The sequence below is a fragment of the Seriola dumerili genome, unplaced genomic scaffold (genome assembly GCF_002260705.1).
Source record: "Seriola dumerili isolate Sdu_G_001 unplaced genomic scaffold, Sdu_1.0 BDQW01000040.1, whole genome shotgun sequence".
Lineage (NCBI taxonomy): Eukaryota > Metazoa > Chordata > Actinopteri > Carangiformes > Carangidae > Seriola > Seriola dumerili.
In genome coordinates this window covers 3,723,611-3,739,717 of record NW_019174295.1, presented here as the reverse complement: position 1 = coordinate 3,739,717, position 16,107 = coordinate 3,723,611, and the positions used below count along the sequence as shown (strand labels likewise).

The 16,107-nt window shown below is 36.0% G+C and overlaps 1 protein-coding gene across 1 annotated transcript in view; it reads left to right on the top strand.

Annotated features, from left to right (window-relative positions):
- Positions 1–1,050: 1,050 nt before the first annotated feature.
- LOC111217047 (coronin-6-like) overlaps positions 1,051–16,107 on the top strand; it is a 28,858-nt gene continuing 13,801 nt past the window's right edge. The window contains exons 1-3 of the mRNA XM_022738729.1: positions 1,051–1,244; positions 4,562–4,761; positions 7,584–7,706. Coding sequence (XP_022594450.1) covers positions 4,564–4,761; positions 7,584–7,706 — 321 coding nt within the window. The 5' untranslated portion in view covers positions 1,051–1,244; positions 4,562–4,563. The remainder of the gene's footprint in view (positions 1,245–4,561; positions 4,762–7,583; positions 7,707–16,107) is intronic.

Genomic DNA, 16,107 nt, shown 5'->3' with positions numbered 1-16,107 from the left:
TGCTTGTCATTAATTAGATATAATAGATAAAAAGGTATCCTCTTGTTTAGCAAATAAAGTAGCTGCAACAATGTGAGCTTCAGTTAGACTGTAAAACTGTCAGTTTGTTGTGTGAGTTAATACATCTTAAATATAAATATAAACCTCCAAAAAACACAGCAACATATACAAAATGGCATCAGATTAACTGAGTGAACTTATTTTCCTTTAACCTAAATTTTGCAAAACACACCTGTGAAATATCTAAATAAAGAGAAATGTTATATTTCTCTCCAGAGATGTACAAACTGTATCTGTACAGCTCAACTTTTAGAAAAATGTTTTCTGTTCTTTTTCTTGCTGTGAATGTGACACTAAGGTGTAAGGTGCATTATTTTTACTAACCACTGACAAACATAATTAACAGAGAACACTGACTCTGTGGCTGGAATTTATGCTGAGAACCAGTGGAGGGGAAATTATATTTTAATGGAATCTTGGCTTATGCAATAAATAAAAAATAAATGAAAAGGTAATAAATAAAATCTCTCTCCAAGACAATAGTGATGTAATGCTACGGCCATTTTGTTATGAGTGTTTTGGTTGCATTGGATATGACAGTAACTATTGTGCTGAGCTGCATGTTGGTAAAGAGAAATAAGAATAACCTGATATAAACCTAGATGCCACAAACTCAGCTTTACTCAATCTACAGATGATCTTTGGTCAACTTGTAAGTGCTGTTTTGTTTTGTTTTTTTAAAGCTCTGATCATCACCTTGTACCAATACAAAAACAGAAAGAAGCTAGTTTCAGGAGTCAACTGTGGGCACTTGAAGGCAGCATCGGAGATCAGGGGTCACCTGTGTGCGTTTATTTACCTGTTAAAGTCACAGTTCTTCTATCAGAGCCCACCAGCTGTGACACTGACCCCCGGGGACGCGCTGGCCCCCTGTAACCAGCGCGCGTCACGTTTCCCTGTACTGACAGAGCCTGTTCCAAAATAGACGGCACCCACCCTGCACCCACCCTCCTCTCTCCCTGCTCTGCCCCGGTCCTCTCCCCTCTCTCTTTCCCTGCCGAGGAGCGTAACGCAGTTGTCCAGTGCGTCTCCTCAGCAAGTCCGCACCAACTCCAGGAAGCCGGATCATCGAGGAATACCATTCACAGGAATAAAGATCAGCAGGAGGAGGAGGAGGAGGAGTGCGCTATTCAACACAAACCCTTAGAGCTGTCCAGGGAAGAGGGGTCTCCCCAAAACCTGAGGTGAGTTGTCTTGTGGACTATCTTTCCTAATGCGTGTGTCAGTGTCGGTGCTGCAGTGGGGTGAGAGGTGCGTCAGCTTCTGTACTGCACTGCCGGAGAGGAGTGAGCGCGTCCCCACCTTTGGAAATCCTGATAGAAAAAGTCGTTACATTGTGATTACTCACGTCCCAGAGCAGGTCTTGAGTCTTACATGGCAGCAGCTGTAGGCTACTTCAAGGATCAGTTGGACATTAGCCCTCTAACCCCCCCCCCCCTCCCGACCCCCCTCCCTCACACCCCCTGCGCCGCTGTCAGCCTGTATGTTCCCCGTGTTTATGTGTGTTTGTGCGCATCGGCTGTTTAAATTTACGGTCAGTTCATTAACGATTAAGCACCAAAGAGAGCGTTGGCTTCATTGTGGGACTATTTAGGATCAGGCAGGCGGGTGGGAGGAGCGGCCGGCCCGGGTGGGACAGTGCAGTTTGTCATGTCTATATTAGGAAAGTGGCAGTGTCATTCTTTCGCTCTGTCTCGACTCCCCAGAGCTGTGCCGTGTGCGACAGAGGAGGGTATAATCTCATTAACCTGAGGAGAATTAAAGGAGCATGTCAGAGGTTTTCCACGTTTAATTTCATAATTTATAAATCACACATATCTGCCACCACTTTCCTGAAAGATACAAGTCTCTCTGACATTATTCCAGTCAGAGAGCCTGCTGTTTCAACTGTGGTTTGAAAATCAACTTAAAGAGAGAGAAAGCGTTTCGTTTCTTTCTCTTTACTTTTCTTTTCTTTACTTGATTTAGTTTTGTGTTAGATTTTTGAGTTTTTTAAAGCCCTTTCTTTAAACTTGACCATGATCAATATGTGTTCATGTTCAAATCAGATTATAAGCATGCACAATAACTAAATAGGTATTTTAATTTTCCATTTTGTAATTTTAAGATCAAGTTAGTTTTGATTCTGGCCTTTGAGATCATCATAACAGCAGGAGAGCTTCTTCTTCTTCTTCTTCTTCTTCTTCTTCTTTTGTTTATTAGGACTTTATCTGGACATCTAGGTGGAAAAAAACACAAAATTAAACTACTGTTACTATAAACAACTCTCTGATATAGTATCAAAACAAAATAAACAGTGGAGTCTAAAAGTCTGAGACCACTTTCTTGAATGTATATATACACGTATGTATGATATAGTCTTCGCCCTGAAATGCCCCACAGCTGGCCCGCCTGAAGTGGTCGCTGGAATGTAAATCTCTTGATAACGGAGAGCTTCCAGGAAAGCAGCGAGAGCCTCTGTCCTCTAATCAGTTTGGTTGAGTCATGTATGCCACAGTCTTTAGGTCTGAGTTGTAATATATATTCTAGTGTGAAGGTCAGACGTCGTCATTTAAAACTGTGGCAGGATTGGGGTCAGGACTCCTGTTCACTTGATCACAGGCCTGATAAATTAACAAAGTTCCACTGAGCCCTGGACTCAGCTGCTGCTCTTTGTGCTTTTATTTTAAAGAGCCAGACAGTTTTAAGTTCCATATCATCCACTAAACAAGAGGAAGAACTCTGCTGCATTTATCAGACGTCTTCAGGGACGGATACAGGCCTACTTTTAGTTTTGGCCTTATGTAAGCCAGTGCATTCTGGGAATGTATGTTAGATACTGTATGTTTTAAAATATATTCTCATAGGGATTGTATCACATGAGTGTGAATGGATGTAACTGCTGTGCAGTGTATTGCTGACTTCACCCTGGTATTGTATCTGTCATATATTAAGTGCTCTCCCTGTGTTTATGCGCTCTCTGAGTCTTAGCGTTTGTCTTTGAAGTTCGACTATCACATAGTGTTTGGTGGGACAATCAACTATTAATAACTCCACTGATGGTGGGCACTGTTATAGAATATCTCCTGTGATTTGGAGGATTATAGTCCCTCTGGCCTGGTGCCTGGGAGAGCTGCAGGACAGAAAGCTGTCAGTCAACAACCAGCCTAAAAACACAATACTGAGTTCATTCATTATTCAGAGAAAAGCAGAAGGTTATTTACAGATAACTTATTTACAGCCTTGGTTCGCTGTTCAAATGTTCAATTTTTAACAACATCAAATATTCATGACTCAATAACCAACAAGTTGAAAAGAAGAAAGATCTTAAAGTATTTATTTTTTTATTTTTTTTAAATATATAGCTTATCTGCTTTATCAGGACTGTGGTGTGGTCTGATCAGATTTGATTGACGGTGAAGAAACAACCAGTTAACTGCTGGATCCTGATTGGTCCACAGAAGTTACATAACCTTTTCCCACCCACAGTTATCTCTCCTGTAAAATAACCAAAAACTGTGACCAAACCACTGGAAATAACAAGTTAATATGGATCCCATCACTCATTGTAAGTAGACTGAGAAAGTTTTCAAGGCCTTCTAAATATAACGATGGATATTGTGTAAAAATGCTCCATTACAAGTAAAAGTCCTGCATTCAAAAGCTTACTCAAGTAAAAGTACAAAAGTAAAAGTATCTGTTCTGCAGAAAAAAGACCCATATAAGTGATATACAAGTATACACTATATTATTATATGCCTGTGCCTGTGCCAGTGCAATGAATATAAATATAAGTGAAATAGAAAACAAAAGAAGAACTTCAGTCCTAGCTATCACGACACAGAGAAAATATCTTATCTACTTTATGTCTTTCAATCTGAATAAAATAAATACCAAAGGTGAGTGAACTGCCTTGTGAACTTTCAAAATAAAGAGCTTGAAAGCGTCACTGAGTTACTGAATCATTTCAAACCTTGAAAACAAGAACAGCAAAAACAGCACATTAATTGATACAAACATTATTTAACAACCTGCCTCCACAATAACTTGATACTTATGACAATTACAGACTACATGCTGTAGAAGAAGATCTAAAGCATAAAAGGTACAGATTGAGAAGAGCTTCCTGGACAGCATTGTTTGTTTGCTCTTTCTGTGAAATGTCTCCTTCCTGGAAGAGATGAGAGCTGATCGAATTGTGTTTGCTTCAAGTTTTCTTCAGTATTTCCAAAAGAAATCACCTGGATCTCTGTCACAAAATGATTCACGTGAAGTCAAGTAAACGCAACACTTTTGGCCAAACATAAATGTATGTAACTGTTCACATAACTCTCTGCTGGTCATTTTAGTTTTAGTTGAATTTGATGGCTGATGATGCTGAAGTTTGTAATGAATGTTAATGATGAAAGTCGTGTCTTCTCTATTTTTTTTCTTTTCCCTTTCACACTTTCCCCCTAAAATTTTACCACCTCTCATCCCTTCTTCACCTTTGCATCCTCCTACCTTCCTCTTCTCACCTCAGCCATGAGTCGCAGCATTGTGCGGCAGAGTAAGTTTCGCCATGTCTTTGGCCAGACGGTCAAAGCTGAGCAGGGTTACGATGACATTCGCGTTTCCAAGGTGACGTGGGACAGCTCCTTCTGTGCCGTCAACCCAAAGTTCCTGGCAGTCATTGTTGAGTCCAGTGGCGGAGGAGCGTTCCTGGTCCTGCCCCTCTCTAAGGTCAGTAAGGTCAAAGCAAATCTAATGACATTTCCATCAACCTCAACTTAACTTTGTGTTTCCTGGTGATTAGCAACTATTAGCATGCTGATAACATAACATGCCTTTCTGTTTGGAAAGTATTTGTGTGTGTTTAAAATATTGATTGAGGATGATAGTAATTTTCAAAATGTGTTTTTATTACGTGTCAGTTGGTATGCTGGAAGAAAACTGATGTGTCAGTCAACCTATGCTATCAGCTTGGGAAGGGGAAAGAGAAAAAGGGGCAAAAAGGGAAGCAAAGATGGCTTCCTTGTTTCTCAGCATTCATGAGCTGACATTATTGTTCAGCTCATCAAGGACACACAAGGCAATGCCATCATCTAAAAATCTGTGTGGCCACTTCGGTTTCAGATCATTGTATCTCTTTGTATTGATCGGTTCAGATTTCATGACTAAGCATTAATCTTGTAAGGAGGCTTGTCTCAGTAACTGAACGCTCTGTAATGTTTAGCTATAAGTAGCTATAAGTAGCTATAACAGGGTCGATGTGTGACATAATCAGCAGGCTGTAAAAGGGAGAGTGAAGAGGACTGGCAGCTCTTTACTGAGATTAAATATTTTCTTTTGCCTCAGATATTTGAAAAACACTAAAAATAAATCTTATGTCTCATCCTTCGAGATTGACTTGACTAGTATGTTTTCAGTCTGTTTTCAGTCTAACAGCAGAGGACATAATATTTGCTCTTGGCCTTGGGAAGGACACCATAATTGCTGAAACAGAAATACAGCGACAGGAAAAGCAACAGGTCGAGACAGATCAGGCGCTTAAAGCTGCGATGCTTCAGTGTGGTGTTAAAGTTCATCGCGCCTCATGATGATAACAACATCGCCTTAAAATAAACGATGAACACCACAAAGACAAAACTAAACCTACCCATTATCATGTTATGAAATACGCAACTCCAGTCATCCTATCAAAGTAAAATAGATTAACGCTACTACATATCACATTTTATGCATTTTAGAGGCTAAAATAGTAAAGTAGCTGTAAGTTTGGGTTTGATATGACAAACACAATTATCTGAAATCTCTATTTAATTGCTGAAGTTGCTTCAATAGTACTGCGGTAAAATTCTCAGTTATTACATATTCAAAAAACTATTTTCACAGCCAGTTTCACAATGTGTCAAGTTAGCTGCAGATCACAGCTCAAGGTGGAGCTCTCCAAATAACCGCTGACGCCGCTGTAATCAGCCAGTGCTGCAGCAATTGAGTTGACCTGCCCCATGAGATACCTCCACTCAGCAGGTTTCATTTTGAGCCGGGATGCTAACACCAGCTGCCAATCACAGTCCAGCAGAAGTTAATTGTCTTCAGTCACAAAAAAATACAGTAGTTTTTGAAAAATTATATAATAATAATATAATATATTATAGTTGTATCTGGAGACTGTAAATCATGTGTGTACTTCCTGTTTTAAATAACTTTAGGCCACATGAGAATTGTGAAAGTGTTATAATTGGACTACAAAGAGGGGAATGAACAGCAGTTTAGAAATGTCATAGGTGTAACAAGGTGATCAACTCGCATATCAGCGGTGGTAATTAGTGACACAGAATAATGCACAGAGTTTTTTGGAGACACTGGGAAGTGGACGTGATTATATATTGGAGTCATGGTGAACAGACATGCTATTAATACACACCAACGTGCTCTCCATCCTCCATCTCCCCCCTCCGGGTCCCCAACAGGCCACAAGAAAAACTCCCCTTTCAACGCCTCGTCGCTCAGCTATAAATACACCTCTCTTGGGGTGTGTTTTTGGTGTGTGTTCGTGTGTGTGTGCGTGGAGGGAGAGATAGCTCAGAAGTTGATACAAATGTTCAAGATAAGAGCAGGGGAAGATGAAATAAAGTGGAAGTGGCATCATGATTTTAGTTTGCATATTAAAAAATGTCTGGTTTTATCTGTGTCCTGGAAGTCCACCATGATACTGGGGGTTTTGGTTGAAGGTTTTGACGGCCACATTTGGTCTTGTTTACACGAGAGATCCATTCAGACAGAACACTGGACATTGGTCGTCAGTTTTCACAGAGTCAGTCTAATAACACTGGCCGAACCGTCTTATTAAACTGCTCTAAATTATGAGGAAATTACTTTGCTGAGATGTGAGCAGACTCTTATAGATTCAATCCTGCCTGAACATTCACATTTGTGTCTCTTTTACAATACCTGACATGCATATTATGCTGTGTGCACTGCAATGCAGATAGGGCACAAACTCAATGCACAGAGGGCAAGAGGTGGCCTGTCAATGAGGGCCCCAACTGTGACCCGCTAACAGGACAAATCCATGGTTGTTTCAACAGCATTTCAATGATTCTATTTAAACATGTAGTTTCCCGACCCGTTGTCTCACCACAAGGTGAGAATTTCAAATAGAAAACAAAATAATTTCTCCACAAGGTCCATTTGGATAAAGTCCTTAAAATACTCAAAAAGAAAAAGAAAAACTATTAGAAGATGCAGAATTACATGACAACCAAACAATCTGTATGTGTTGCAGAAGATTTGTGATCTGCTCGAAAGCTGGGAGAAGCTGCTAAATGGACTTTAGACTCAACACTAAGCTTTCAGTCTTAATCTGTTTGGATCACATTGAAATAAAGCCACTAAGATGCTGTCAAAACAACAGTTACATGTAACTTTGCATGTCTAAAAAACTCACTTTCAGTTTTTCACTTAGTTATGACGAATAGATGAATATTAATGTTAAGCAATTGTATGTACAAACACGGCCCTAACTTGCTCCTGTGTGTCACTGCTGCTGTGCGCTGCAGACAGGTCGTGTGGATAAGAGCTACCCGCTGGTGGTCGGCCACGCTGGACCGGTCCTCGACATTGACTGGTGCCCTCATGATGACAACATCCTGGCCAGCTGCTCGGAGGACTGTACTGCAATGGTAATGACAGTGTGGGTGTGTGTGTGTGTGTGTGTGTATATAAAAGTATATGTGTGTGGAAGAAAAGCCCTGAGTGGGAGAGAGAAGTTGCAAATGCATGTGGAGGAGTTTGTTGTTTGGTGACTCAGATAACAGTCATAGAGTTCGTCACGGCCTGAGCTTGTCACATCCGCCCGCCAGTTTAACGAACAATAAGTCAGTCAAGGCATCACTGTGTCTACCTGTCTGACTGTCCGCCCACCAGTTCCGCCTCATCTCCGTCTCTTCATCAGTCTGCTCGTCATATTTCATCCTCAACAGGTTGGAGAAAATCTGCCGTCATTTATTGTAACAGAGCTGCTAATCCTGCTGCTCTGCAGTGTCAGTGTGTGTGTGTGTGTGTGCGCGTGTGTGTGTGTGTGTGTGTGTGTGTGTGGCTCAGTGGGATTTATATATTTACAGTGTGACATCCTCCTCAGACTCTCTGTCTAATATGATACTTTGCTGTGCCTAATTGAAATGTGCATTCAGCTTCCTCTCATCAGACCAGGAAACAAACCTGGAGGCTGAGTTTGCAGGATATGTAAACACAGGATGTAGAGAACAGTTTAAATAATCACCATCAGTCTGCAGTGATGATGTTCTTCTCTACCTGTCAATCATCAATAATCTGTTAAACTCCTGTTCACCTTACAAACTGTGGTCTTTTATCCACAGTGCCTTTGTAAATGACACAGCACATGAATATAAATTAGATGAGACATTGAGGTTTGAATTTAAATATGATGGAAAAACAACAAGAAGTGAATATTTAAGATACATGCAAACATTGTACAATAGGTAAGGGGATTGTAAACTGTAAGCTTTGTAGTTCCATTTAAACAATATTATTGTTAGACTGAGGATAGACAACAGAGGCTGTAGTAATTCTTTCAGACCTGGCTGTGATGCACTGCAGGTATCTTTGGCCCTGAAACTCATGACTGAGTTCAGCCAGCAGGGGTTGCTGTGAGGCCTGTACTACAGGAGAGGAATAGAGACGGTTATAGCTCTAGAAAACCTGTCATACATTTGTGTCAGAATATCAATCATTGTGGAAATATGTATATGTTGATTATTGTTCAAGAAAAAACTGTTTATTTTATAATGTGTGAAGCTGAAAGAAGAACAAAGTATGTTAACATTATGATTTTTATAATCTACCTTTAATTTTAATATTTTTAGTTTATGTTTTCCTACATCCTGCCTGTCATTGTACACAGTTAATTTTACTTAACAATTTGTCTATGCTGTTCAAAGGATAAGTTCACTCTTTATCAAGTCTGTCTTGAAACAACAGTCTGGTGTTCATATGAGCAGTGAGAGGTGTTGTGTCCTGTCCATACTTGCCCATAAGAGATCCCTTTCTAAAGTTACAGAGCCCACGTTCTGAGTGAAAACATATTCAAAGTTTATCTAATATTAGACTTCAGCTGTCCGAGTAAGACAAATCATGTGTACATTTCCAAAGCTCCTATCTTTTTAGTACAAACATCCTTTATTCTGTTTCCCTGCACAGTGTTTGCTCGCCGAGCTGCAGCGGAGGAATACCAACACAAAGGATTGTAAGATTGCTTTAAGACAGATGTGCAAACAGTGAATTACAGTATTTGAGAAATCCTCAGTAGAAAATTCCCATAATAGTTATGAGTTACAATGTGAACTCCAAAAGCAGAAGAATCCAGAATTGGATTTAGTGTGTGCGTGTGTGTGTGTGTGTGTGTGTGTGTGTGTGTGTGTGTGTGTGTGTGTGTGTGTGTGATGTGTGTGATGTGTGTGAGTGATGAGCTGCTCCACTGACACAAATAAGATCACTTGTGTCACATAACTGTGACAACTCCAAGGGTAATTTTCTGGTGATCTAGATTAGGTCTAGATCTGACTAACAGTTATTTTCATTATTGATCAATTGATGATTATTTTCTCAATTAATCAATTAGTTATGTAATGGTAAAAGTGGCTCATCACAGTTTCCCAGGTGGTGAAAGAAAAACAGAAAAACCTCATTTTGGAGGAGTGGGATCAAGGAAATATTTTGAGATTTTTGTTTTAAAAATGATCAATCAATAATTAATTGACTATCAAAACAGTTGCTGATTAGTTTTTCTGTTGACTAATTGATTAATCAACAACAGCAATGTGTTGATACCTTTTCTTCTTACACAATGGGAGCAAGGAAAGAAAGCTTGATGATAATGACATGTTATATAATATGTTATGTAATGATGAAATAATGAGATGCTAAAATGTTATGATTAAATATAATATTACGGCATAATAAAATTGCATAAATCAGTAATCAGGAAATCTCAAACATTTTCAGTCTGATAATTCAAAACAATAATATCTCACATCACCACGCTTTATATATATATATATATATATATATGTGTGTGTGTGTGTGTGTGTGTGTGTGTGTGTCTACACACATCTGCGGTATGTCAAGTATGTGAGCATGTGTCAATTCTAACATTTTTCTGTTTGCGTTATGACAACATGTCTGTTGACTCAACATGTATCTGTGAATCAGCGCAGTTGTCACTGGGAACAGATTTGATCACACTTGTTCACAACAACATCGCAGGAATCTTTGTGCAAGCAAATGATTGAATCGCTGCTCCGCCCATGGCAACAGCTGCTGGGATGCTGGTTGAGTGCTGTGTGTGTGTGCGTGTGTAATGGTGTGTGTGCTTTGTTTATGTCCAGCACACAGACAGACAGTTGCAGCTGTCAAGTCTTGGCAGTGTTGCCGCTGTGGAGCTACAGAAAGGCCATAACTGTGATGTCATTCTCTTCACTTCACAGAGACGGATCATTGTGTCATCTGAAAAGGCTCATTAGAGTGTGTTTGTGTGTGTCTGTGTGTGTGTGTGAGTGCAGGGCAACAGGAACAGAGCTGTGTGTCCTCTTGAGCATATGTGGATCAACTAATCACCTGCTGTGCCATGAAACTGAAATGGCTAAAAAACATTGTCAGACTGTGAGAAATGTGTCTTCCAGTTTGGTTGTTTGTGTTGTTACCATAAGGAATTAACACAACACAACAAAGTGCAATTAACACCTGATCAATTCACCTATTCCTGTCATGACATGTCAGTATTTAAAATACAGATTTTATATGAAAGTCCTGTGACATGCCTCTAGTCCTGTGGTCACAGTCAGGATCATTGAGGGCACAGAATTGACATATAGAGTCTTTTTATAAGGTGATTATTTCTATGAGCCAATGTCTTTAAATTAGACCATTTCACACAAAAAATATTAAGATATTAAAATAAAATAAAGGTAGATAAAAATATATTCCTTACAGTAGCAGAAATAGCTTTATACAGTTTATATAAAATATGACTAACAGTTTACTAAACACAGTAAAATATAAAAAATTAATAAATAGATAAAATAAACGAATTAGAAAAATGTACGCCTACAGTTTTGGGCACACTGAAGGTGCAATTGTGAGTTAATGTTGATCACAGTTTGAGGAGTAAACACCCTCTCCAGTATTTAGATATAAGCAAATCTACTGGAGTTCCACACAGGTGTGGTTTTCATTCCTTAATATAATAAGAGGTTTTTATGACTTTTTATGCCTTACTATACAGTGAATTTTTTTATGAATTTTCATGCCTTACTATACAATGACGTTTTTATAACTTTTTATGCCTTGCTATACTATGTCATTTTTTATAACTTTTTATGCCATGCTACACTACGATTTTTTATAACATTTTATGCCTAACTATACTATGAGGTTTTTAGGACTTTTCATGCCTTACTGTACTAAGGTTTTTATGACTTTTTATGCCCTATTATACTACAACATTTTTATGACTTTTCATGCCATACTATACTAAGACTTACTTTTTTATGACTTTTTATGCCTTAATATTCTATAAGCTTTTTAGGACTTTTTATGCCCTACTATAGTATCACATTTTTTTTACATTAATTTACTGTATTTTTCTGACTTTTTATGCTTTACTACACTATGACTTTTTTCTAACTTTTTATGCCATACTATACCATGACTTTTTTTTAATGACTTTTATGCCATACTATACTGTGACTTTTTTATGACTTTTCAGGCCTTACTATACGATGAGGTTTTTTGTGATTTTTCATGCCATACTATGCGTGACTTTTTTATGACTTTTTATGCCATACTATGAGTTTTTTCTCACTTTTTATGCCATACTATGATTTTTTCTCACTTTTTATGCCATGCTATACTATGACTTTTCATGCCATACTATACTATGACTTTTTTATGACTTTTCAGGCCTTACTATACGATGAGGTTTTTTGTGATTTTTCATGCCATACTATGCGTGACTTTTTTATGACTTTTTATGCCATACTATGAGTTTTTTCTCACTTTTTATGCCATACTATGATTTTTTCTCACTTTTTATGCCATGCTATACTATGACTTTTCATGCCATACTATACTATGACTTTTTTCTGATTTTTTATGCCTTACTATACTATGACTTTTTTATGACTTTTTATGCCATACTATATTATGACTTTTTTATGACTTTTTATGCCATACTATACTATGAGGTTTTCATGACTTTTCATGCCATACTAAACTATGAGGTTTCTATGAAATTTTATGCCATACCATAATATGACTTTTTCTGACTTTTCATTACTTACTATACTATGACTTTTCTTGGACTTTTAATGCCATACTATACTATGACTTTTTTCTGACTTTTAATGCCATAATATACTATGACTTTTTATACCATACAATACTTTGACTTTTTTATGACTTTATATGCCATACTATACTATGATTTTTTTTGCCATACTATACTATGACTTTTTTATGAATTTTTTTTTACCATACCATAATATGACTTTTTATGCCATAATATACTATGACTTTTTATACCATACAATACTATGACTTTTTTATGACTTTTTTTTTTACCATACCATAATATGACTTTTTATGCCACACTATACTAGGACTTTTTTCTTAATTTTTATGCCATACTATACTATGACATTTTTATGACTTTTTATGCCATACTATACTATGACTTTTTATGCCTTATTATACTATGAGGTTTTCATGACTTTGCATGTCATACTATACTATGAGGTTTCTATGAATTTTTATGCCATACCATAATATGACTTTTTCTGACTTTTCATTACTTACTATACTATGACTTTTTATGCCTTATTATACTATGAGGTTTTCATGACTTTGCATGTCATACTATACTATGAGGTTTCTATGAATTTTTATGCCATACCATAATATGACTTTTTCTGACTTTTCATTACTTACTATACTATGACTTTTTATGCCTTATTATACTATGAGGTTTTCATGACTTTGCATGTCATACTATACTATGAGGTTTCTATGAATTTTTATGCCATACCATAATATGACTTTTTCTGACTTTTCATTACTTACTATACTATGACTTTTTATGCCTTATTATACTATGAGGTTTTCATGACTTTGCATGTCATACTATACTATGAGGTTTCTATGAATTTTTATGCCATACCATAATATGACTTTTTCTGACTTTTCATTACTTACTATACTATGACTTTTTATGCCTTATTATACTATGAGGTTTTCATGACTTTGCATGTCATACTATACTATGAGGTTTCTATGAATTTTTATGCCATACCATAATATGACTTTTTCTGACTTTTCATTACTTACTATACTATGACTTTTTATGCCTTATTATACTATGAGGTTTTCATGACTTTGCATGTCATACTATACTATGAGGTTTCTATGAATTTTTATGCCATACCATAATATGACTTTTTCTGACTTTTCATTACTTACTATACTATGACTTTTTATGCCTTATTATACTATGAGGTTTTCATGACTTTGCATGTCATACTATACTATGAGGTTTCTATGAATTTTTATGCCATACCATAATATGACTTTTTCTGACTTTTCATTACTTACTATACTATGACTTTTTATGCCTTATTATACTATGAGGTTTTCATGACTTTGCATGTCATACTATACTATGAGGTTTCTATGAATTTTTATGCCATACCATAATATGACTTTTTCTGACTTTTCATTACTTACTATACTATGACTTTTTATGCCTTATTATACTATGAGGTTTTCATGACTTTGCATGTCATACTATACTATGAGGTTTCTATGAATTTTTATGCCATACCATAATATGACTTTTTCTGACTTTTCATTACTTACTATACTATGACTTTTTATGCCTTATTATACTATGAGGTTTTCATGACTTTGCATGTCATACTATACTATGAGGTTTCTATGAATTTTTATGCCATACCATAATATGACTTTTTCTGACTTTTCATTACTTACTATACTATGACTTTTTATGCCTTATTATACTATGAGGTTTTCATGACTTTGCATGTCATACTATACTATGAGGTTTCTATGAATTTTTATGCCATACCATAATATGACTTTTTCTGACTTTTCATTACTTACTATACTATGACTTTTTATGCCTTATTATACTATGAGGTTTTCATGACTTTGCATGTCATACTATACTATGAGGTTTCTATGAATTTTTATGCCATACCATAATATGACTTTTTCTGACTTTTCATTACTTACTATACTATGACTTTTTATGCCTTATTATACTATGAGGTTTTCATGACTTTGCATGTCATACTATACTATGAGGTTTCTATGAATTTTTATGCCATACCATAATATGACTTTTTCTGACTTTTCATTACTTACTATACTATGACTTTTTATGCCTTATTATACTATGAGGTTTTCATGACTTTGCATGTCATACTATACTATGAGGTTTCTATGAATTTTTATGCCATACCATAATATGACTTTTTCTGACTTTTCATTACTTACTATACTATGACTTTTTATGCCTTATTATACTATGAGGTTTTCATGACTTTGCATGTCATACTATACTATGAGGTTTCTATGAATTTTTATGCCATACCATAATATGACTTTTTCTGACTTTTCATTACTTACTATACTATGACTTTTTATGCCTTATTATACTATGAGGTTTTCATGACTTTGCATGTCATACTATACTATGAGGTTTCTATGAATTTTTATGCCATACCATAATATGACTTTTTCTGACTTTTCATTACTTACTATACTATGACTTTTTATGCCTTATTATACTATGAGGTTTTCATGACTTTGCATGTCATACTATACTATGAGGTTTCTATGAATTTTTATGCCATACCATAATATGACTTTTTCTGACTTTTCATTACTTACTATACTATGACTTTTTATGCCTTATTATACTATGAGGTTTTCATGACTTTGCATGTCATACTATACTATGAGGTTTCTATGAATTTTTATGCCATACCATAATATGACTTTTTCTGACTTTTCATTACTTACTATACTATGACTTTTTATGCCTTATTATACTATGAGGTTTTCATGACTTTGCATGTCATACTATACTATGAGGTTTCTATGAATTTTTATGCCATACCATAATATGACTTTTTCTGACTTTTCATTACTTACTATACTATGACTTTTTATGCCTTATTATACTATGAGGTTTTCATGACTTTGCATGTCATACTATACTATGAGGTTTCTATGAATTTTTATGCCATACCATAATATGACTTTTTCTGACTTTTCATTACTTACTATACTATGACTTTTTATGCCTTATTATACTATGAGGTTTTCATGACTTTGCATGTCATACTATACTATGAGGTTTCTATGAATTTTTATGCCATACCATAATATGACTTTTTCTGACTTTTCATTACTTACTATACTATGACTTTTTATGCCTTATTATACTATGAGGTTTTCATGACTTTGCATGTCATACTATACTATGAGGTTTCTATGAATTTTTATGCCATACCATAATATGACTTTTTCTGACTTTTCATTACTTACTATACTATGACTTTTTATGCCTTATTATACTATGAGGTTTTCATGACTTTGCATGTCATACTATACTATGAGGTTTCTATGAATTTTTATGCCATACCATAATATGACTTTTTCTGACTTTTCATTACTTACTATACTATGACTTTTTATGCCTTATTATACTATGAGGTTTTCATGACTTTTCATGTCATACTATACTATGAGGTTTCTATGAATTTTTATGCCATACCATAATATGACTTTTTCTGACTTTTCATTACTTACTATACTATGACTTTTTTATGACTTTTTATGCCATACTATACTATTACTTTTTTCTGACTTTTTATGCCATAATATACTATGACTTTTTATGGCATACCATACTTTGACTTTTTTATGACTTTATATGCCATACTATACTATGATTTTTTATGCCATACTATACTATGACTTTTT